The sequence below is a fragment of the Oncorhynchus masou genome, chromosome 16, assembly GCF_036934945.1.
Source record: "Oncorhynchus masou masou isolate Uvic2021 chromosome 16, UVic_Omas_1.1, whole genome shotgun sequence".
Classification (NCBI taxonomy): domain Eukaryota; kingdom Metazoa; phylum Chordata; class Actinopteri; order Salmoniformes; family Salmonidae; genus Oncorhynchus; species Oncorhynchus masou.
Window position 1 is genome coordinate 26727994 of NC_088227.1, and position 25000 is coordinate 26752993.

General features: G+C 45.4%; 1 protein-coding gene across 3 annotated transcripts in view; it reads left to right on the forward strand.

The window, feature by feature from the left end:
* LOC135557761 (actin-binding protein WASF1-like) overlaps positions 1-25000 on the forward strand; it is a 119670-nt gene that overhangs the window by 62932 nt on the left and 31738 nt on the right. For all 3 annotated transcript variants that reach the window (XM_064991344.1, XM_064991346.1, XM_064991345.1), the window contains exon 4: positions 22577-22730. In XM_064991344.1, coding sequence (XP_064847416.1) covers positions 22577-22730 — 154 coding nt within the window. The remainder of the gene's footprint in view (positions 1-22576; positions 22731-25000) is intronic.

Below are 25000 nucleotides of genomic sequence, written 5' to 3' on the forward strand. Positions count from 1 at the left end.
GTGTTTCAATGGGGTGTTTGTCCCATTTGATGAAATATTGTTTTGCAAGTGGACCCCACACCTCGCTGCCATAAAGTGCAATTGGTTCAATGACATATTCAATTAGTTTTAGCCAAATTTTAATAGGTATTTCAGTTTTAATTAGCTTTTTAATGGCGTAGAATGCCCTGCGTGCTTTCTCTCTCAGCTCATTCACTGCTTCGTTAAGGTGTCCAGTTGAGCTTATTTTTAAACCTAAGTAATTGTAGTTTGTACAGTACTCTATATATTTTGTACCAATTGAGAAATTTGGTCTAATTCCCTGAGATCTGGATCTTTTCTGGAAAATCATTATTTTAGTCTTTTTGGGGTTTACTGCCAGGGCCCAGGTCTGGCAGTACTGCTCTAGCAGGTCCAGGCTCTGCTGTAGGCCATGTGCTGTGGGTGACAGCAGGCATAGGTCATATGCAAAGAGTAGGCATTTAACTTCTGAATTGTGGAGACTAACACCAGGGGCTGAGGATTTGTCTAGAATAGTGGCCAATTCGTTAATGTAAATATTGAAGAGTGCAGGGCTCAGATTGCAACCCTGGCTAAGGCCCCGCCCCTGGTTAAAGAATTCTGTTATTTTCTTACCAATTTTAATGCTGCACATATTGCCAGTATACATTGATTTTATTATGTCAGATGTTTTACCCCCTACACCACTTTCAATAACTTTGTAGAACAGTCCTGTATGCCAAATAGAATCAAATGCTTTTTGGAAGTCGATAAAGCAAGCGTATATTTTGGTATTATTTTGGTGGACATGTTTATCTATCAGGGTGTGTAGGGTGTAAATATGATCAGTTGTGCGATGTTTTGGTATAAATCCAATTTGGCTTTTACTCAAGACATTGTGCTTATTAAGGAAGTTTAGAAGTCTTACATTTATAATACTACAGAAAACCTTCCCCAGGTTACTGTTCACACAAATGCCTCTGTAATTGTTAGGGTCAAATTTGTCTCCGTTCTTAAAGATGTCAGGGAAATAACCTACACTCAGGATGAAATTAAACAGTTTTAATATAGCCAATTGATTTTGTTTTAATATAGCCAATTGAAACTACTCTCTCTCTCTCTCTCTCTCTGTCTGTCTGTCTCTCTCTCTCTCTCTCTCTCTCTCTCTCTCTTTCTCTCTCTCTCTCTCAAATTCAAATTCAAGCTGCTTTATTGGCATGAAAAACATTGTGTCATTATTGCCAAAGCAACAATGTATACAATATACATTGTAATAAAATTATAAACGAAAACATATAACAATATAAAATGGTAGTAAATAATAATACAAAATTTAATACAAAAATAATAACAAAAAAATGGTAACAGTCAATAGTAGAATGTAATAAATATAAACATCTAAATATGGGAAAATGAAACTATAACTAACTTATAACTAAATAACAGTCATCTTCACCATTATATCAGTACCACAACTACCATCATCACTACCACTACTACCACCACCACTAAACTGCTATCATTACCATTCCTACCCATATTACTACTACCATCATCATTACTGCTACAACTACCATCATCACCACCACTACTACTACTACAACTACCATCATCACCACCACTACTACTACTACAACTACCATCATCACCACCACTACTACTACTACAACTACCATCACCATTACTACTACTACAACTACAATCATCACTACCACCACCACTAAACTGCTATCATTACCATTACTACCCATATTACTACTACAACTACCAACATCATTACTACTACAACAACTACCTTCATCACCACTACTACTACTACAACTACCATCATCATTACTACTACAACTAACATCATCATTGCCACTACAACTACCATCATCACCACCACCACTACTACTACAACTACCATCATCATTACTACTACTACAACTACCATCATCACCACTACTACTACTACTACAACTACCATCATCATTACCACTACTACTACTCCAACTACCATCATCATTACTACTACGACTACTACTACTACTACAACTACCATCATCATTACCACTACTACTACAACTACCATCCTCATTACCACTACTACAACTACCATCATCATTACCACTACTACAACTACCATCATCACCACCACCACTACTACTACAACTACCATCAACATTACCATTACTACAACTACCATCATCATTACTACTACTACTACTACAACTATCATCATCATTACTACTACTGCAACTACCATCATCATTAATACTACTACTACTACTACAACTACCATCAACATTACCACCACTACTACTACTACAACTATCATCACCACTACTACTACTACAACTACCATCATCAATACTAGTACAACTACCATCATCATTACTACTACGACTACTACTACTACAACTACCATCATCATTACCACTACTACTAATACAACTACCATCATCATTACTACTACTACTCCTACAACAACTACCATCATAATTACCACTACTACTACTACAACTACTATCACCATTACTACTACTACAACTACCATCACCATTACTACTACTACAACTACCATCATCATTACTACTACTACTACAATAATAATAGTAAAACCAATAATAGTAACAATAAGTTAATAACAATACATATTTGGCTGCAAGAGGAGCCATTGCTCCTTCGCCCATGAGTATTTTTAGTTTTTCCTCTGGGTTTAATACATTCAAATTTGGAATAAATGTCGTAATTTCTGTAAATAATGAGTCTCTTTCTGAGGAATATTTTGTCACAGTAAAGGAGAAAGTGCATCTCTGTCTCTACCTCCCTTGTCGTGCAGTGACCACATACACGCTCCTCTTTGGGTAGCCATGTCTTTTTATGTCTGCCGGTTTCTATTGCCAATCGGTGGTCACTCAGCCTGTACTTGGTAAGGATCTGTCTCTGCTTCTCTCTCTCTCTCTCTTACACACACTCTCTTTCTCTCTCTTGCACACACACTCTCTTTCTCTCTCTCTTACACTCTCTCTCTCTTGCACTCACTCTCTCTCTCTTACACACTCTCTCTATCTCTCTCTTACACTCTCTCTTACACACTCTCTCTCTCTTACACACACACTCTCTTTCTCTCTCTCTTACACTCTCTCTCTCTCTTGCACACACACTCTTTCTCTCTCTCTTGCACACTCTCTCTTGCACTCTCTCTCTCTCTCTCTCTCTCACACACACTCTCTATCTCTCTCTTACACTCTCTCTCTTACACACACTCTCTCTTGCACACACACTCTATTTCTCTCTCTCTTGCACTCTCTCTCCCACACACTCTCTCTCTCTCTTGTACACACACTCTCTTTCTCTCTCTCTTGCACACTCTCTCTTGCACTCTCTCTCTCTCACACACTCTCTCTCTCACACTCTCTCTTACACACTCTCTCTTACACTCTCTCTCTCTCTCTTACACTCTCTTTCTCTCTTACACACACTTTCTCTCTCTCTCTCTTACACACTCTCTCTTACACACACTCTCTCTCTCTCTTACTCTCTCTCTCTCTTACACACACCCTCTCTCTTACACTCTCTCTCTCTCTTACACACACTTTCTCTCTCTCTCTCTTACACTTTCTCTCTCTCTCTCTCTTACACACACTTTCTCTCTCTCTCTTACACTCTCTCTCTCTCTTATACACACTTTCTCTCTCTCTCTTACACACACTTTCTCTCTCTCTCTTACACTCTCTCTCACACACTCTCTCTCTCTCTTACACTCTCTCTCTCTCTCTTACACACACTTTCTCTCTCTCTTACACACACTTTCTCTCTCTCTCTCTTACACGCTCTCTCTCTCTCACACACTTTCTCTCTCTCTCTCTTACACTCTCTCTCTCTCTTTCAAACAAACAACCTTCTTTGTTTACTGTGTTTACTCTTCACTCTCTGTGTATTTTCTTTGTTTTAGCACCATGCTCCCTCATTATCCCATGATAGCTGTTTTTAATGAAGCAGTCTTTAATGGTCTACTCTAACCACAGACAGCTGGTGAGGAGGGATAGTTGCTTAGAGAGATAAAAATAAAGAGTTTTTAGTTTTTTCTGTTGACGTCTCAATCAGGGAAGCCACTTGGGACTGAGTGGGAATTGAGGGGTACTGGTTTAAAAACACTGCTTTCCCTAAGCCCATATATACACACACGCACACACGCACACGCGCACACGCACACACGCACACACGCACACACGCACACACGCACACACGCACACATGCACACATGCACACATGCACACATGCACACACACAAACACACACGCACACACAAGCACACACACATGTTCTTCTATCCTCTTGGAGACCTAAAATAAATGTCCATCTTATTTTCCCTAATCCCTACCCTAAACCTTATTTTTTATTTTTTTTATTTCACCTTTATTTAACCAGGTAGGCCAGTTGAGAACAAGTTCTCATTTACAACTGCTACCTGGCCAAGATAAAGCAGAGCAGTGCGACAAAAACAACAACGCAGAGTTACGCATGGGATAGACAAACGTACATAACACAATAACACAATAGAAAAGTCTATATACAGTGTGTGCAAATGTGGAAGATTAGGGAGGTAAGGCAATAAATAGGCCATAGTGGCAATATAATTACAATTTAGCATTAACACTGGAGTGATAGATGTGCATATGATGATGTTCAAGTAGAGACACTGGTGTGCAAAAGAGCAAAAAAAACAATATGGGGATGAGGTAGGTAGTTGGTTGGATGGGCTATTTACAGATGGTCTGTGTACAGGTGCAGTGATCGGTAAGCTGCTCTGACAGCTGATGCTTATAGTTAGTGAGGGAGATATAACTCTCTAGCTTCAGTGACTTTTGCAGTACGTTCCAGTCATTGGCAGCAGAGAACTGGAAGGAAAGGCGGCTAAAGGAGGTGCTGGCTTTGGGGACGACCAGTGCAATATACCTGCTGGAGCACGTGCTATGGGTGGGTGTTTCTATGGTGACCAGTGAGCTGAGATAAGGCAGGAGCTTTACCAAGCAAAGGCTTAGATGGATGACCTGAAGCCAGTGGGTTTGGCGACGGATATATAGTGAGGGCCAGCCAACAAGAGCATACAGGTCGCAGTGGTGGGTGGTATATGGGGCTTTGGTGACAAAACAGATGGCACTGTTATAGACGACATCCAATTTGCTGAGTAGAGTGTTGGAAGCTATTTTGTAAATGAGAACGGCGAAGTCAAGTATCGGTAGGATAGTCAGTTTTACGAGGGTATGTTTGGCAGCATGAGTGAAGAAGGCTTTTTTGCGAAATAGGAAGCCAATTCTATATTTAATGTTGGATTGGAGATACTTAATGTGAGTCTGGAAGGAGAGTTTACAGTCTAACCAGACACCTAGGTATTTGTAGTTGTCCACATATTCTAAGTCGGAACCATCCAGAGTAGTGATGCTCGTCAGGCGGGCAGGTGCGGGCAGCGTTTGGTTGAAGAGCATGCATTTACAGTGGGGCAAAAAAGTATTTAGTCAACCACCAATTGTGCAAGTTCTCCCACTTAAAAAGATGAGAGAGGCCTGTAATTTTCATCATAGGTACACTTCAACTATGACAGACAAAATGAGGGAAAAAAAATCCAAAAAATCACATTGTAGGATTTTTAATTAATGTATTTGCAATTTATGGTGGAAAATAAGTATTTGGTTAATAACAAAAGTTTATCTCAATACTTTGTTATATACCCTTTGTTGGAAATGACAGAGGTCAAATGTTTTCTGTAAGCCTTCACAAGGTTTTCACACACTGTTGCTGGTATTTTGGGCCATTCCTCCATGCAGATCTCCTCTAGAGTAGTGATGTTTTGGGGCTGTTGCTGGGCAACACGGACTTTCAACTCCCACCAAAGATTTTCTATGGGGTTGAGATCTGGAGACTGGCTAGGCCACTCCAGGACCTTGAAATGCTTCTTACAAAGCCACTCCTTCGTTGCCCGGGCGGTGTGTTTGGAATCATTGTCATGCTGAAAGACCCAGCCACGTTTCATCTCACGATACATGACCCCATTCATTCTTTCCTTTACACGGATCAGTCGTCCTGGTCCCTTTGCAGAAAAACAGCCCCAAAGCATGATGTTTCCACCCCCATGCTTCACAGTAGGTATGGTGTTCTTTGGATGCAACTCAGCATTCTTTGTCCTCCAAACACGACGAGTGGAGTTTTAACCAAAAAGTTATATTTTGGTTTCATCTGACCATTTGACATTCTCCCAATCTTCTTCTGGATCATCCAAATCAAATCAAATTTATTTATATAGCCCTTCGTACATCAGCTGATATCTCAAAGTGCTGTACAGAAACCCAGCCTAAAACCCCAAACAGCAAGCAATGCAGGTGTAGAAGCACGGTGGCTAGGAAAAACTCCCTAGAAAAGCCAAAACCTAGGAAGAAACCTAGAGAGGAACCAGGCTATGTGGGGTGGCCAGTCCTCTTCTGGCTGTGCCGGGTAGAGATTATAACAGAACATGGCCAAGATGTTCAAATGTTCATAAATGACCAGCATGGTCGAATAATAATAAGGCAGAACAGTTGAAACTGGAGCAGCAGCACGGCCAGGTGGACTGGGGACAGCAAGGAGTCATCATGTCAAGTAGTCCTGGGGCATGGTCCTAGGGCTCAGGTCAGTTGAAACTGGAGCAGCAGCACGGCCAGGTGGACTGGGGACAGCAAGGAGTCATCATGTCAGGTAGTCCTGGGGCATGGTCCTAGGGCTCAGGTCCTCCGAGAGAGAGAAGGAGAGAATTAGAGAACGCACACTTAGATTCACACAGGACACCGAATTGGACAGGAGAAGTACTCCAGATATAACAAACTGACCCCAGCCCCCGACACATAAACTACTGCAGCATAAATACTGGAGGCTGAGACAGGAGGGGTCAGGAGACACTGTGGCCCCACCCGAGGACACCCCGGACAGGGCCAAACAGGAAGGATATAACCCCACCCACTTTGCCAAAGCACAGCCCCCACACCACTGGAGGGATATCTTCAACCACCAACTTACCATCCTGAGACAAAGCTGAGTATAGCCCGCAAAGATCTCCGCCACGGCACAACCCAAGGGGGGTCGCCAACCCAGACAGGATGACCACATCAGTGAATCAACCCACTCAGGTGACGCACCCCCTCCAGGGACGGCATGAGAGAGCCCCAGCAAGCCAGTGACTCAGCCCCTGTAATAGGGTTAGAGGCAGAGAATCCCAGTGGAAAGAGGGGAACCGGCCAGGCAGAGACAGCAAGGGTGGTTCGTTGCTCCAGAGCCTTTCCGTTCACCTTCCCACTCCTGGGCCAGACTACACTCAATCATATGACCCACTGAAGAGATGAGTCTTCAGTAAAGACTTAAAGGTTGAGACCGAGTTTGCGTCTCTGACATGGGTAGGCAGACCGTTCCATAAAAATGGAGCTCTATAGGAGAAAGCCCTGCCTCCAGCTGTTTGCTTAGAAATTCTAGGGACAATTAGGAGGCCTGCGTCTTGTGACCGTAGCGTACGTGTAGGTATGTACGGCAGGACCAAATCAGAGAGATAGGTAGGAGCAAGCCCATGCAATGCTTTGTAGGTTAGCAGTAAAACCTTGAAATCAGCCCTTGCTTTGACAGGAAGCCAGTGTAGGGAGGCTAGCACTGGAGTAATATGATCAAATTTTTTGGTTCTAGTCAGGATTCTAGCAGCCGTATTTAGCACTAACTGAAGTTTATTTAGTGCTTTATCCGGGTAGCCGGAAAGTAGAGCATTGCAGTAGTCTAACCTAGAAGTGACAAAAGCATGGATTAATTTTTCTGCATCATTTTTGGACAGAAAGTTTCTGATTTTTGCAATGTTACGTAGATGGAAAAAAGCTGTCCTTGAAATGGTCTTGATATGTTCTTCAAAAGAGAGATCAGGGTTCAGAGTAACGCCGAGGTCCTTCACAGTTTTATTTGAGATGACTGTACAACCATTAAGATTAATTGTCAGATTCAACAGAAGATCTCTTTGTTTCTTGGGACCTAGAACAAGCATCTCTGTTTTATCCGAGTTTAAAAGTAGAAAGTTTGCTGCCATCCACTTCCTTATGTCTGAAACACATGCTTCTAGCGAGGGCAATTTTGGGGCTTCACCATGTTTCATTGAAATGTACAGCTGTGTATCATCCGCATAGCAGTGAAAGTTAACATTATGTTTTCGAATAACATCCCCAAGAGGTAAAATATATAGTGAAAACAACAGCGGTCCTAAAACGGAACCTTGAGGAACACCGAAATTTACAGTTGATTTGTCAGAGGACAAACCATCCACAGAGACAAACTGATATCTTTCCGACAGATAAGATCTAAACCAGGCCAGAACTTGTCCGTGTAGACCAATTTGGGTTTCCAATCTCTCCAAAAGAATGTGGTGATCGATGGTATCAAAAGCAGCACTAAGGTCTAGGAGCACGAGGACAGATGCAGAGCCTCGGTCCGATGCCATTAAAATGTCATTTACCACCTTCACAAGTGCCGTCTCAGTGCTATGATGGGGTCTAAAACCAGACTGAAGCATTTCATATACATTGTTTGTCTTCAGGAAGGCAGTGAGTTGCTGAGCAACAGCCTTTTCTAAGATTTTTGAGAGGAATGGAAGATTCGATATAGGCCGATAGTTTTTTATATTTTCTGGGTCAAGGTTTGGCTTTTTCAAGAGAGGCTTTATTACTGCCACTTTTAGTGAGTTTGGTACACATCCGGTGGATAGAGAGCCGTTTATTATGTTCAACATAGGAGGGCCAAGCACAGGAAGCAGCTCTTTCAGTAGTTTAGTTGGAATAGGGTCCAGTAAGCAGCTTGAAGGTTTAGAGGCCATGATTATTTTCATCATTGTGTCAAGAGATATGAATGCTCTCTAGCAAACTTCAGACGGGCCTGGACATGTACTGGCTTAAGCAGGGGGACACGTCTGGCACTGCAGGATTTGAGTCCCTGGCGGCGTAGTGTGTTACTGATGGCAGGCTTTGTTACTTTGGTCCCAGCTCTCTGCAGGTCATTCACTAGGTCACCCCTTGTGGTTCTGGGATTTTTGCTCACCGTTCTTGTGATCATTTTGACCCCACGGGGTGAGATCTTGCGTGGAGCCCCAGATCGAGGGAGATTATCAGTGGTCTTGTATGTCTTCTATTTCCTAATAATTGCTCGCACAGTTGATTTCTTCAAACCAAGCTGCTTACCTATTGCAGATTCAGTCTTCCCAGCCTGGTGCAGGGCTACAATTTTGTTTCTGGTGTCCTTTGACAGCTCTTTAGTCTTGGCCATAGTGGAGTTTGGAGTGTGACTGTTTGAGGTTGTGGACAGGTGTCTTTTATACTGATAAAAAGTTCAAACAGGTGCCATTAATACAGGTAACGAGTGGAGGACAGAGGAGCCTCTTAAAGAAGAAGTTACAGGTCTGTGAGAGCCAGAAATCTTGCTTGTTTGTAGGTGACCAAATACTTATTTTCCACCATAATTTGCAAATAAATTCATTAAAAATCATACAATGTGATTTTCTGGATTTTTATTTCTCATTTCGTCTGTCATAGTTGAAGTGTACCTATGATGAAAATTACAGGCCTCTCTCATATTTTTAAGTGGGAGGACTTGCACAATTGGTGGCTGACAAAATACTTTTTTGCCCCACTGTAGTTTGACTAGCATTTAAGAGCAGTTGCCATATAACACTCTCTCCGTGGCCTCAGAGACCAACTATCCATCAGCTTTCTATTTCGCAACAAAGCCACTTCACTCACGCCGCCAAAATTACCCTAGTAAAACTGACTATCCTACCGATCCTCGACTTCGGCGATGTCATCTACAAAATAGCTTCCAATACTCTACTCAGCAAACTGGATGGACTCTATCACAGTGCCATCCGTTTTGTTAACAAATCACCTTATACCACACACCACTGCAACCTGTATGCTCTAGTCGGCTGGCCCTTGCTACATATTCGTCGCCAGACCCACTGGCTCCAGGTCATATATAAGCCTATGCTAGGTAAAGCTCCGCCTTATCTTAGTTCACTGGTCACGATAACAACACCCACCCGTAGCACACATTCCAGCAGGTATATCTCACTGATTATCCCCAAAGCCAACACCTCATTTGGCCGCCTTTCCTTCCAGTTCTCTAATGCCAGTGACTGGAACGAATTGCAAAAATCACTTAAGCTGGAGACTATATTTATTTACTTCTCTGCTCTTTTGCACACCAGTATGTCACGCCCTGACTATAGTAAGCTGGTTTTTCTCTGTGTTGGTTGGGGCGTGCTGGTGAGTTGGGTGGGTCATCTAGGTGAATTTGTATTTCTATGTTGGCCTGATATGGTTCCCAATCAGAGACAGCTGTTTATCATTGTCTCTGATTGGGGATCATATTTAGGTAGCCATTTTCCCCATTGTTAGTTGTGGGATCTTGTCTATGTTTAGTTGCCTGTCAGAACTAGTTGTATAGCTGAACACTTAGTTTGTTCGCTTTGTTGTTTTTGTTTGGTGTTCATTCATTAAAAGTAATAATGTACGCCTACCACGCCGCACCTTGGTCTCATCCTTATAACGAGCGTGACAGAAGATCCCACCACAAATGGACCAAGCAGCGTGGCCAGGATGATTGGACTTGGGAGGAGCAAGCAACGCAAATCAACCATTCCAGTGTTTTACTTGCTATATTGTTTTTACTTCGCTACCATGGCCTTTTTTTGCCTATACCTCCCTTATCTCACCTCACTTGCTCACATTGTATATAGACTTAGTTTTCTACTGTATTATTGACTGTATGTTTGTTTTACTCCATGTGTAACTCTGTGTTGTTGTATGTGTCGAACTGCTTTGCTTTATCTTGGCCAGGTCTCAATTGTAAATGAGAACTTGTTCTCATCTTGCCTACCTGGTTAAATAAAGGTGAAATAAAAACATTTTTGGCCATTTTGAGCCTGTAATCGAACCCACCTAACTCCTAACCCTAACTCCTAAACCTAACCGCTGACCCCTAACCCCCTAATTGTAGCCCTAACCTCTAAGCTTAAAATAGCCATTGTCCTCATGTGAACGTGGGGAATGTCCCCACGGGGGAGTATTTTTCTTGTTTTACTATCCTTGTCTGGACCTTTGGGGATTTTAGGTCCCTACAAGGATAGAAGAACCAACCAACACACACACGTGTGTGCACACACACACACACACTTGGATGCTCACATAATGACACACATACACAGTTGCACAGTCAGTGACACAAACATACAAGCAGCACAGTGTGCTGTAGCAGATTTCTGGGTGACATGCACACTACAAAGACATGCTGTGCTAGATATGTCTGTCTGTGTGTTTCTGTGAGTCTGTTTGCTCAGCCAGCCTTTGTGTTCCCCATCTAGAGGCGTTGTGCATCCTAAAGCATTGTGGGTAAAGCCAGGCCAGCAGATGTGAGGATCACAGTGATGAAAGAATCTGAGCCTGCTGCTGAGGCTCTTCTTTGTCTATGTGTCCCTGGCGGCTTCCCAAATAGCATCATATTCCCTTGGTAGTGCACTACTGGGCCCTAGTCAAATGTAGTGGACTTTAAAAGGAATAGGGTGCCATTTGGGACGCAGACCCTGTATCTGTGCCCAGGAGAGGAAAGGGGTAGGGAGGGAGGGGGGGAGGAATGCAGCATGCCAACACAGTGCACAATAAAACACATGTACTGTGCACACACACACACAATCAAGCAAGCAGTGCCTTCAGAAAGTTTTTACATCCCTTGGCTTGTTGTGTTACAGCCTGGACTTAAAATTGGTGAAATTATTAATTACACTTTGGATGATGCATCAATACACGCAGTCACTATAAAGTTTTTTAAAAAGGAAGCCTGTACATTTAAAAAAAAAAATCAAAACATGCATCTTGTTTGCAACAAGGCACTAAAGTAAAACTACAAAAAAATGTGGCAAAGAAATGTACTTTATGTCCTGAATTAAAAAGTGTTATTTTTTGGGCAAATCCACCCTTTGGGTTTTCAAGCATGGTGGTGGCTGCATCATGTTACGGCTATGCTTGTCATTGGCAAGGACTGGGAAGTTTTTCAGGATAAAATTAAATGGTATAGAGTTAAGCACAGGCAAAATCCTAGAGGAAAACCTGGTTCAGTCTGCTTTCCAACAGACACCAGGAGACAAATTCACCTTTCATGACCACATAATGATTCAAATGAGCTATCTATCCACCTGCGCCTGTAGCCTCACCCAGCGTCATTATACACCCATACATTACTCCTTATACAGAGCATCCTCCCTCCCAGGTCCAGGGCCCTGCAATGGATGTTGTCAGCAGCTCTATCCAGGCAGAACAGTAGCTGCAGGGAGCTACATGTCCACATCCAGATAGTGAGTCTTACATATGAACCAGGGCCATGGGAGACAGATGAACCAGGGCCGTGGGAGACACAGAGGAACCAGGGCCGTGGGAGACAGAGGAACCAGGGCCTTGGGAGACACAGAGGAACCAAGGCCGTGGGAGACAGAGGAACCAGGGCCGTGGGAGACACAGAGGAACCAGGGCCGTGGGAGACAGAGGAACCAGGGCCTTGGGAGACACAGAGGAACCAAGGCCGTGGGAGACAGAGGCCCCAGGGCCGTGGGAGACACAGAGGAACCAGGGCCGTGGGAGACAGAGGCCCCAGGGCCGTGGGAGACACAGAGGAACCAGGGCCGTGGGAGACAGAGGAACCAGGGCCGTGGGAGACAGAGGAACCAGGGCTGTGGGAGACAGAGGAACCAGGGCCGTGGGAGACAGAGGCCCCAGGGCCGTGGGAGACAGAGGAACCAGGGCCGTGGGAGACAGAGGCCCCAGGGCCGTGGGAGACAGAGGCCCCAGGGCCGTGGGAGACAGAGGCCCCAGGGCCGTGGGAGACAGAGGCCCCAGGGCCGTGGGAGACAGAGGCCCCAGGGCCGTGGGAGACAGAGGCCCCAGGGCCGTGGGAGACAGAGGCCCCAGGGCCGTGGGAGACAGAGGCCCCAGGGCCGTGGGAGACAGAGGCCCCAGGGCCGTGGGAGACAGAGGAACCAGGGCCGTGGGAGACAGAGGAACCAGGGCCGTGGGAGACAGAGGCCCCAGGGCCGTGGGAGACAGAGGCCCCAGGGCCGTGGGAGACAGAGGCCCCAGGGCCGTGGGAGACAGAGGCCCCAGGGCCGTGGGAGACAGAGGCCCCAGGGCCGTGGGAGACAGAGGCCCCAGGGCCGTGGGAGACAGAGGCCCCAGGGCCGTGGGAGACAGAGGCCCCAGGGCCGTGGGAGACAGAGGCCCCAGGGCCGTGGGAGACAGAGGAACCAGGGCCGTGGGAGACAGAGGAACCAGGGCCGTGGGAGACAGAGGCCCCAGGGCCGTGGGAGACACAGAGGAACCAGGGCCGTGGGAGACACAGAGGAACCAGGGCCGTGGGAGACACAGAGGAACCAGGACCGTGGGAGACACAGAGGAACCAGGGCCGTGGGAGACACAGAGGCCCCAGGGCCGTGGGAGACACAGAGGCCCCAGGGCCGTGGGAGACACAGAGGCCCCAGGGCCGTGGGAGACACAGAGGCCCCAGGGCCGTGGGAGACACAGAGGCCCCAGGGCCGTGGGAGACACAGAGGCCCCAGGGCCGTGGGAGACACAGAGGCCCCAGGGCCGTGGGAGACACAGAGGCCCCAGGGCCGTGGGAGACACAGAGGCCCCAGGGCCGTGGGAGACACAGAGGCCCCAGGGCCGTGGGAGACACAGAGGCCCCAGGGCCGTGGGAGACACAGAGGCCCCAGGGCCGTGGGAGACACAGAGGCCCCAGGGCCGTGGGAGACACAGAGGCCCCAGGGCCGTGGGAGACACAGAGGCCCCAGGGCCGTGGGAGACAGAGGCCCCAGGGCCGTGGGAGACAGAGGCCCCAGGGCCGTGGGAGACAGAGGCCCCAGGGCCGTGGGAGACAGAGGCCCCAGGGCCGTGGGAGACAGAGGCCCAGGGCCGTGGGAGACAGAGGCCCCAGGGCCGTGGGAGACAGAGGAACCAGGGCCGTGGGAGACAGAGGAACCAGGGCCGTGGGAGACAGAGGAACCAGGGCCGTGGGAGACACAGAGGACCCAGGGCCGTGGGGGACAGAGGCCCCAGGGCGTGGAAGACAGAGAAACCAGGGCCGTGGGAGACAGAGGAACCAGGGCGTGGGAGACAGAGGAACCAGGGCCATGGGAGACAGAGGAACAAAGGCCCACAGCGCCAGCACTGCCCTGTTCTCCATCTCGCTCACTTGCTGAGCACAATACAACAGTGGAAAGAGGGAGGGATGGACTCAACACATTTAGGAATAGAGAGAATGAAGAGTATTAGGGGGGAGGGACAGAATGGGGAAAAGGGAAGGAAAAGAGGTTAACAAGCTGAAACAGGAAAGAGATCAGGGATGCAGACTCGTCACCGTTTGGCAAAATTTGCCATTTTGAATCCAAATAGGTGACCTACGTGATTCTGGCTGCTGTATCCAAGGCCCATCCAATAGTTCACATAACAACAGAATGCACCACAACACGCGACTGAAGAAAGAAGAGAACCAATTTACTAGTTACAGAATCAGCGCGCTCTGGAAAGGCAGCTTACCAGTTACAGCAGCGCTTCCCCTGAACAATAACGAAGAGGTAACGTTAGGGGAGAAGCCTGACCACGGAAACAGGGGTGAGAAGGTGATGAATCATAATTCATGAGCTGTAACCGAAAAACTACTGGCATTTGGAAAGTTTGAGGTGAGGGAGAAAGTGTGGTGGAACAAGTATTAGCATTGTTAAGTATCTTGCTAGCTAGATCGAATTATCCGTATCTAGCCAGAGAAATTTTGAGCGACATTAGCCAACTTATCTGATCAAATAATTTAGTTTATGGCGTGCAAATTTGCTTGCTAATAAAGTCAAACAGCTAACGTTAGCCTGCTAACGTCACAACACCAGATGAGCTAACATTAGTAACCTAACCAATTCACTATAGTATTAACTGGTATACTCCTTGCCGTTCCTCAAGTTATACTGGACCCTGGCAATCTGTGTGAAATGTTAACAAGCTAACGAACTAAGCAATATCTGTTAACTGTTTTCCCTCTACAGTTTGTGGTTCATTTTCAGAATAAGAGAATTAGGTGAAAATGAGGCGTTGCTTGTTAAACAAGTGGATTCAGGGATCAAGTGTAGTTGGAGATGGGCCTGGTTTAAGATGGATGCCACTATAGTAGGCTGGACACATGACATTTTTAACAATGCTTTTTTCAAATAAAAACTAGTTCATTGCATCTGCGGTGGAGACCAGTTTCATAATATTACCATATATCCCAGCTGCCTGCCGTAGTTTCGAAGTAATCATGAAAAAACAGGCCTTATTTTGGGTCATTTTTCCCTCTGCCAGCTCCTATTAGTTCTATTGAACACGGTGGCACCGACTCGCCTTCCGAACGTTCTATTCCCAGGTGGTTGTACAATGTCACAATTCCAGCTTTGCTATTGTTGGTAACGGAGACCTGCTCACGTTGTTTATAGTTCAAATGTAAACAACAAAAAATGACTCATGGAACTCTGAGATTGTTTCCTATAGGGAAACATAGGTATGTCTGTCTACTTTGCCAAATATCTCGCAATGTGTATATTTAGATACCATTTTAATCATGAGAATCTCTTCTCTCAAATGATGTAAGGCTGGGCAGTGTATCTCATTGTCATCAAACGCTAGACCAGAAATAGTCTGAAGTTGCCATGTTTTCCATCTTCCTCGTTATGCAGACATATGCAGACTTGGCACCATCAAGGTGAGGATGTTAACTTTCTACACAGGTTGTTATTTTTGAATTTTGTCCTAAGAACAGATTGTAGTGGTAAAATAAAAAGGGATACATCTTTTGGTGCCATTTAGGCGAAATGGAATTCTAAGCATCACTCCAGTCAAAACAGGCTCTGCGAACGTTGGATTCCATTCATTTGCAGTGGGCTCGCGAAGGTGAACCAGTTTAACCAACGCTCTTTTGCCGTTTTCAGCCTTGGGTGAATTTTGACTCATTCTAATGTCCTACCTAACTGTAGAGGTGAAAGGAACACCACACACTTTCCCTCTTTCTCACTTTTGATTGCACATTGTAGAACAGATGTCCACAGGCAGAAAGTGTACAATGTACAGTTGAAGTCGGAAGTTTACATAACCCTTAGTCAAATACATTAAAACTCAGTTTTTCACAATTCCTGAAATTTCATGCTAGTAAAAATGACCTGTCTTAGGTCAGTTAGGATCAACACTTTATTTTAAGAATGTGAAATGTCAGAATAATAGTAGAGAGAATGATTTATTTCAGCTTTTATTTTTTTTCATCACATTCCCAGTGGGTTAGAAGTTTACATACACTCAATTAGTATTTGGTAGAATTGCCTTTAAATTGTTTAACTTGGGTCAAACGTTTCGGGTAGCCTTCCACAAGCTTCCCACAATAAGATGGGTGAATTTTGGCCCATTCCTCCTGACAGAGCTGGTGTAACTGAGTCAGGTTTGTAGGTCTCCTTGCTCACACACGCTTTTTCAGTTCTGCCCACAAATGTTCTATAGGATTGAGGTAAGGGCTTTGTGATGGCCACTCCAATACCTTGACTTTGTTGTCCTTAAGCCATTTTGCCACAACTTTGGAAGTATGCTTGGGGTCATTGTCCATTTGGAAGACCCATTTGCGACCAAGCTCTAACTTCCTGACTGATGTCTTGAGATGTTTCTTCAATATAACCCCATAATTTTCCTACCTCATGATGCCATCTATTTTGTGAAGTGCACCAGTCCCCCATGCAGCAAAGCACCCCCACAACATGATGCTGCCACTCCCATGCTTCACGGTTGGGATGGTGATCTTCGGCTTGCAGCCTCCCCCTTTTTTCTCCAAACAACGATGATCAATATGGCCAAACAGTTCTATTTTTGTTTCATCAGACCAGAGGACATTTCTCCAAAGAGTAGGATCTTTGTCCCCATGTGCAGTTGCAAACCGTAGTCTGGCTTTTTTATGGCGGTTTTGGAACAGTGGCTTCTTCCTTGCTGAGCGGCCTTTCAGGTTATGTCAATATAGGACTCATTTTACTGAGGATATAGATACTTTTGTACCTGTTTCCTCCAGCATCTTCACACGGTCCTTTGCTGTTGTTCTGGGATTGATTTGCACTTTTCGCACTAAAGTGTGTGGTCCCATGGTGTTGCGTGGTCCCATGGTGTTTATACTTGTGTAGTATTGTTTGTACAGATGAATGTGGTACCTTCAGGCGTTTGGAAATTGCTCCTAAGGACGAACCAGACTTGTGGAGATCTATAATTATTTTTCTGAGGTCTTGGCTGATTTCTTTTGATTCTCCTATGATGTCAAGCAAAGAGGCACTGAGTTTGAAGGTAGGCCTTGAAATACATTCACAGGTACACCTCCAATTGACTCAAATGATGTCAATTAGCCTATCAGAAGCTTCTAAAGCCATGACATAATTTTCTGGAATTTTCCAAGCTGTTTATAACTCGTTTTTCAACCACTCCACAAATGTCTTGTTAACAAACTATAGTTTTGGCAATTCTGTTAGTAGATCTACATTGTGCATGACAAAAGTCATTTCTCCTACAATTGTTTACAGATAGATTATTTCACTTATTATTTAATATATCACAATTCCAATGGGTCAGAAGTTTACATACACTAAGTTGACTGTGCCTTTAATGACTTCAACCTAAGTGTATGTAAACTTCAGCGGTATATACTGTATTTTAGTCAATACCAGCCGACATTGCTCCTCCTAATATTTACACATTTCTGACCCACTGGAATTGTGATACAGTGAAATAATCTATCCGTAAACAATTGTAGGAGAAATGACTTTTGTCATGCACAATGTAGATCTACTAACCGAATTGCCAAAACTATAGTTTGTTAACAAGACATTTGTGGAGTGGTTGAAATACTTTACTCTACTTTAAGATGTTTTTTTCCCAAGTGCATTATTTAGATGTATGGTCACATGCATTCTATTATAGAGACTGTCATGGATATCTACAATATCAGTTTATTGTTTTTTCTCAAGATTTGAGTGTCATTTGCAGGAAAGTCTAAGCAACTAATAACATTGGATTGCTTTCTTTACATTTTTTAGCTGTGAGTTAGGTTCACATGAACCACTTTTTATTTTACACACAGAGACCAGTCATTTAGATCATATTCTATGTTGTTTAATTAGTTACCCGGGATTTCCACCTAGCAGATAATTTTTTTGCATGTTTCAGTGCAACAAAAAAAAAGTGTCACCTTTTTGGGCCCTCAGCAGTTTTCCATCCCTGAAGACATAGAATGGAGAAGTATTTGGAAGTGAGAGAGGAAGACAAGAATTGAGCGATGAAGGGCATAGAGGAAAGAGAGAGAGATTGAGGGCAGAGGAAAGCAGGGGGTAGGGGAAGAGAGGAGGAAGAGGGAGAGGGAGCGATTAGATTGCCCAGGGGGGTGTCTGTACCTCTCTCTCTCTCTCTCTCTCTCTCTCTGTGTGTGTGTGACTGAGGGTAGATTGGGTTATCACAGGGCTAGAGGGAGACAGGAGGGAGAGATCCACTATACCTCTTCACTCTGCATAGATTATATAGCTGCACAGATAAGGAACACGAGCAGAGATACAGCACCTGCTACTGCTGCCCCTGCAATCCACACACAGACTCACACACAAACACACAAACACCCAGAGACCAGGTTTAAACATGTGGATGTCAAATGCATCCTCCCCTTCACACGTCACGTGTTTGAGTACATGACCATGCTAAAGAACCTTCTATCCGTTTGTGTGTGTGTCTGTGTGTCTATGTGTGTGTGTGTGTGTGTGTGTGTGTGTGTGTGTGTGTGTGTGTGTGTGTGTGTGTGTGTGTGTGTGTGTGTGTGTGTTCGTGTTCGTGTTCGTGTTTCTGTGTCTGTGTGTGTGTGTGTGTCTGTTCACGTATGGAGATAGAAACAGAGGCTATTATAGAAAATACACATACACACACAAGTAAGGTAACACCGTCTGTGTGTGTCTGTGTGTGTGTGCGTTTTTGTGTCTGTGTCTGTGTGTCTGTGTGTGTGTGTGTCTCTCTGTGTGTGTGTCGTTGTGTGTGTGTCGTTGTGTGTGTGTGTGTGTGTCTGTGTGTGTCTGTGTGTGTCTGTGTGTGTCTGTGTGTGTGTGTCTGTGTGTGTCTGTGTGTCTCTGTGTCTGTGTGTGTCTCTCTGTGTGTGTGTCGTTGTGTGTGTGTGTGTCGTTGTGTGTGTGTGTGTGTGTCTGTGTGTCTCTATGTGTGTCTGTGTGTGTCTGTGTCTATGTGTGTGTGTGTCTGTGTGTGTCTGTGTGTCTCTGTGTCTGTGTGTGTGTGTGTCTCTCTGTGTGTGTCTGTGTGTGTGTGTCTCTGTCTGTGTGTCTCTGTGTGTGTGCATTGCATCCTCCACTTTGTAGTGTATCTATCTGTAGAGCCCACCGTTGCTTGGCGAGGCTGTTTCTGGCTCTTCACACCGTTTCAAATGTGTCCTGACATCAGCTGCTGCGATGCTTCTCTATGCTGTCGATCGCTGTCACGCCCACGGTTAGCCTGATCTGACAGCCACCGCAACCCCCTGCTCTGCTCTGCCACAATGGGCTGTGTTAACGGAGCACCATGGCTCTCTACTGAATCCACCTGTATGCATCTGTCTGTTTCCATGACTGAGATGAGTAGATCTGGACTTTGTTTTTACTTATCAATGAATTGGCCCATGCATCAAGGGAAACTATATTGCTCTGTGAGGTGGGTGTCTAGCAGGTGGTTAACCACCTCACCCAGAACACACACACACACATACACACACACACACACTTGGAAGGAAGGAAGGAAGGGGAAGGAAGAAGGGTTGTGGAGAGTGTGGATTGTAGGATAGTGTCAGAGTGTAGGGATAATAGAGAGTACAGTAGTGTGTAGGGATAATAGAGAGTACAGTAGTGTGGAAGGAATACGACATGAAGGGCACTAACGGATGTGACTACCTCCAGCAGAACTCTCAGAGTAGGACACAGGAGGTTTGAGAGACATGTTGGGACAAACCCATTCTTCCTCCCTCTGGGTTGGAGTTTCTATTTGTCTCTGTGTGTGTGTGTCTGTGTGTGTCTGTGTGCGTCTGTGTGCGTCTGTGTGCGTCTGTGCGTCTGTGTGTGTCTGTGTGCGTCTGTGTGTGTGTGTGTGTGTGTGTGTGTGTGTGTCTACTGTGCCAGTTAGATACTTTCCTCTTTGACAGCTGAGAAGGAAGTCCTTCACATCCATTACTCTCACTACTGCTTGGGTTACAGCAAGGGACCTCTCTCTCTCGTATCTATTATGAACAGAGCCACACAAGAGCTCTCAGACTCAGAGAGAGAGAGAGAGGGAGAGAGAGAGACGGACAGACGGAGAGGGAGAGACATGAAGTAACCTACTTCAAGTCCTAGTCCATCTGGTTACTGGTGAATTGACAAAACGTCATTGTTAATAATGGGTGTAGGGTTGAAACACCTGACATAGAGGTTATAACACCTGACATAGAGGTTATAACACCTGACATAGAAGTTATAACAACTGACATAGAGGTTATAACAACTGACATAGAGGTTTTAACAACTGACATAGAGCTTATAGCAATTGACAGAGGTTATAACACCTGACATAGACATCCAGATGAGGCATACAGGAGTCTTAACTGTACGCAGCTGTATCTCACTCTTCTCAGAGACAACTGCAGTGAGCGTTTCAATTCCCCCTCTGAGGTTGGAGAGAGAGTAAAGTAGCTTCATACACTTGTCATTCCTTTATGCATTATTCAGCATAGATCTGTAAATAACACTCTGGGTTTTCATAGCAGAAATGTAGGTTTTCGTCCAGTGACATCGAGGGCTTCACTGTCTTCTAGATTTCTTCCTCTCTCAGCAATTTCTCAAGGCTGTTTTCTGGGAGCTTCGTGCACTATTGGCTGCGTGGCATCGATTTTCCTCTGTTATTCTCCTTCTGATCCAAAATGACAGTTGGTCCAGTATTAAAGAAGGCCAATTACACCCACTGCCTCTGATCAACGGGTTAGCGGTTAGCTTTAGTGTTAGCCCAGCCATCTACCGAGGCTTTGCTTTGGAGCAAATGGAGGCAGTTAGCCAATTTGCACAAATTGTGGCTATAGAACATTAGCCTGTAGGCGTATGACAATGGGTTTGACATTTCCTGACACTAATTGTGACTACCATAATGATGATGGTTATTACTGGCCCTACTTTTATTGGAGTCCACAGTGGGAGTGTAAAAACACACACGTGTTCCTGCTGTAGATTTAGCACAAAACCTGATGCCTCTCTCTCTCCTCTCTCTCCTATCTCTTTCTCCTCTCTCTCCTCTCTCTCTCCTCTCTCTCCTCTCTCTCTCCTGTCTTTGTCTCTCTCCTCTCTCTCCTATCTCTACCTCCTCTCTCTCTCCACTCTCTTTCCTCTCTCCTCTCTCTCCTATCTCTTTCTCCTCTCTCTCTCCTCTCTCTTTCCTCTCTCCTCTATCTCTTTCTCCTCCCTCCTCTCTCTTTCCTCTCTCCTCTCTCTCCTATCTCTCTCCCTCTCTCTCTCATATCTTTTTCCTCTCTCTTCTCTCCTCTCTCTCTCCCTCTCTCTCTCCTATCTGTCTCTCATCTCTCTCCTCTCTCTCTCCTCTCCTCTCTCTCTCCTCTCTCTATCTCCTGTCTTTGTCTCTCTCCTCTCTCCTATCTCTTTCTCCTCTGTCTCTCCTCTCTCTTTCCTCTCGTTCCTCTCTCATTCCTCTCTCCTCTCTCTCCCCTCTCTCACTCCCTCTCTCTCTCATATATTTGCCTCTCCTCTCTCTCTCCTCTCTCTCTCCCTCTCTCTCTCATATATTTGTCTCTCCTCTCTCTCTCTCTCTCTCTCCTATCTTTGTCTCTCCTCTCCTCTCTCTCTCTCCTGTGTTTGTCTCTCTCCTCTCTCCTATCTCTTTCTCCTCTGTCTCTAATCTCTCTTTCCTCTCTCCTCTCTCTTTCCTCTCTCTCTCCTCTCTCTCCTCTCTCTCCTCTCTTTCTCCCTCTCTCTCCTATCTTTGTCTCTCTCTCCTCTCTCTCTCTCTCTCTCTCTCCCTCTCTCTCTCCTATCTATGTCTCTCCTCTCTCTCTCCCCTCTCTCTCCTTCTCTCTCCTATCTTTGTCTCTCCTCTCTCTCTCCTATCTCTCTCCCTTTCTCTCATATCTTTATCTCCCCTCTCTCGTCCTCTCTCTCCTGTCTTTGTCTCTCTCCTCTCTCTCTCCCCTCTCTCTCTCTCTCTCTCCTATCTATGTCTCTCCTCTCTCTCTCCCCTCTCTCTCCTTCTCTCTCCTAGCTTTGTCTCTCCTCTCTCTCTCCTATCTCTCTCCCTTTCTCTCATATCTTTATCTCCCCTCTCTCGTCCTCTCTCTCATGTCTTTGTCTCTCTCCTCTCTCTCTCTCTCTCTCTCTCTCTCTCTCTCTCTCTCTCTCTCTCTCTCTCTCTCTCTCTCTCTCTCTCTCTCTCTCTCTCTCTCTCTCTCTCTCTCTCTCTCTCGCTCTCTCTCGCTCCAGTATCTCTCCAGGACATCACTATGAGGAAGGCGTTTAGGAGCTCCACCATCCAGGACCAGCAGCTGTTTGCCCGCCAGTCGCTGCCCATCCCCCTGCAAGAGAGCTTTGACCTCTGCGAGCAGCCGCCACCCCTCAACATCCTCACACCCTACAGGTCAGCTTCACAGCAACCTCCCTCCTGATTGCGTAGTGTCAGCTTCACAGCAACCTCCCTCCTGATTGGGTAGTGTCAGCTTCAGTAGCACTACTGATGCAACCACTGCATTATGGATCACACCAAGCACAATACTAGGGATACTAGGCACCTTATAGGGACAACTGGCTGTTGTATCTTTATATTGTGTGTACGTGTGTGTGCACACCCTTGCAGGCATGCAAATGTGTGTGTATCCTTATCTATGTGTTTGTGTCTCTTCACCCTCTCAGTCTGTCTTGGTTGTTAGATCAGGCCAGGGAGAGAGAGCGGGAGGGAGAAAGAGAGGGAGAGAGAGAGACAGAGAGACACAGAGAGAGACAGAGAGAGAGAGAGACAGAGGGAGAGAGAGAAAGACAGAGAGAGAGAGAGAGACAGAGAGAGAGACAGAGAGAGAGAGAGACAGAGACAGACGGAGAGAGAGAGACAGAGAGAGAGAGAGAGAGAGAGAGAGACAGACAGACAGAGAGAGAGACAGAGAGAGAGAGACAGAGAGAGAGAGAGAGACAAAGAGACAGAGAGACAGAGACAGACAGAGAGAGAGAGAAACAGAGAGAGAGAGAGAGAAACAGAGAGAGAGAGAGACAGAGAGGGAGAGAGAGACAGAGGGAGAGAGAGAGAGACAGAGAGAGAGAGAGAGACAGAGGGAGAGAGAGAGACAGAGAGAGAGAGAGAGACAGAGAGAGAGAGAGAGACAGAGAGAGAGAGAGAGACAGAGAGAGAGAGAGACAGAGAGAGAGAGAGAGAGAGACAGAGAGAGAGAGAGAGACAGACAGAGAGAGAGAGGGAGAGAGTCAAATGGAGATAAATAATCCATGATGAATCCCCAGCAAGCGGTCCAGGACTTTTTATTTGTCTGATTGTGTGTGTGTGTGTGTGTGTGTGTGTGTGTGTGTGTGTGTGTGTGTGTGTGTGTGTGTGTGTGTGTGTGTGTGTGTGTGTGTGTGTGTGTGTGTGTGTGTGTGTGTGTGTGACTGACTGACTTAGTTTTTTACGAGGCCCATAGCTATTCCAGGCTGTGGACCTAGCCTGGCTGGTAGAACTGGGTAATAGCAAAAGAGCATGTGTTATCTTATTTCATTCATTCATGCCTGTGTGTGTATGTGTATTTTCTATAATAGCCTCTGTTTCTATCTCCATATGTGTGCGCACACACACACACACACACACACACACACACACCACACAGGGGGTTCTGAGGAGACAGCTGCAGGTGTAGATTACTCTGGTTTTAAATCCAGGGTCAGTTTGTGTGTGTGTGTGTTTCACAAGCTACTTTATGACTGTGACATAGAGGCAGGTGTTGGTATTACTACTACTCTAGGCAGACAGACACAGAGCCTGTAGACACAGTGTGTTTAGTAGCTGTATGGTTGTGTCTGTTCTGGGATAAATGTCAGCTGTTGAGCTACTCTATACTGGGACGCAGCTGTAGACATTACTATGGACAGCATACAGACAGAAACCTCTACCCAGCATGTTCTCTGACCCCTCTATATATAGTTGTAGTCGGAAGTTGACATACACCTTAGTCGAATACATTTAAACTCAGTTTTTCACAATTCCTGACATTTAATCCTGGTAAAAATTCCCTGTCTTAGGTGAGTTAGGATCACCACTTTATTTTAAGAATGTGAAATGTCAGCATAATAGTAGAGAGAATGATTTATTTCAGCTTTTATTTCCTTCATCACATGCCCAGTGGGTCAGAAGTTTACAAACACTCAATTAGTATTTGGTAGCATTGCCTTTAAATTGTTGAACTTGGGTCAAATGTTTCGGGTAGCCTTCCACAAGCTTCCCACAATAAGATGGGTGAATTTTGGCCCATTCCTCCTGACAGAGCTGGTGTAACTGAGTCAGGTTTGTAGGCCTCCTTGCTCGCACACACTTTTTCAGTTCTGCCCACAAATTTTCTATAGGATTGAGGTCAGGGTTTTATGATGGCCACTCCAATACCTTGACTTTGTTGTCCTTAAGCCATTTTGCCACAACTTTGGAAGTATTCTTGGGTCATTGTCCATTTGAAGACCCATTTGCGACCAAGCTCTAACTTCCTGACTGATGTCTTGAGATGTTGCTTCAATATATCCACATAATTTTCTGACCTTATGATGCCATCTATTTTGTGAAGTGCACCAGTCCCTCCTGCATCAAAGCACCCCACAACATGATGCTGCCACCCCCGTGCTTCATGGTTGGGCTGGTGATCTTCGGGATGCAAGCCTCCC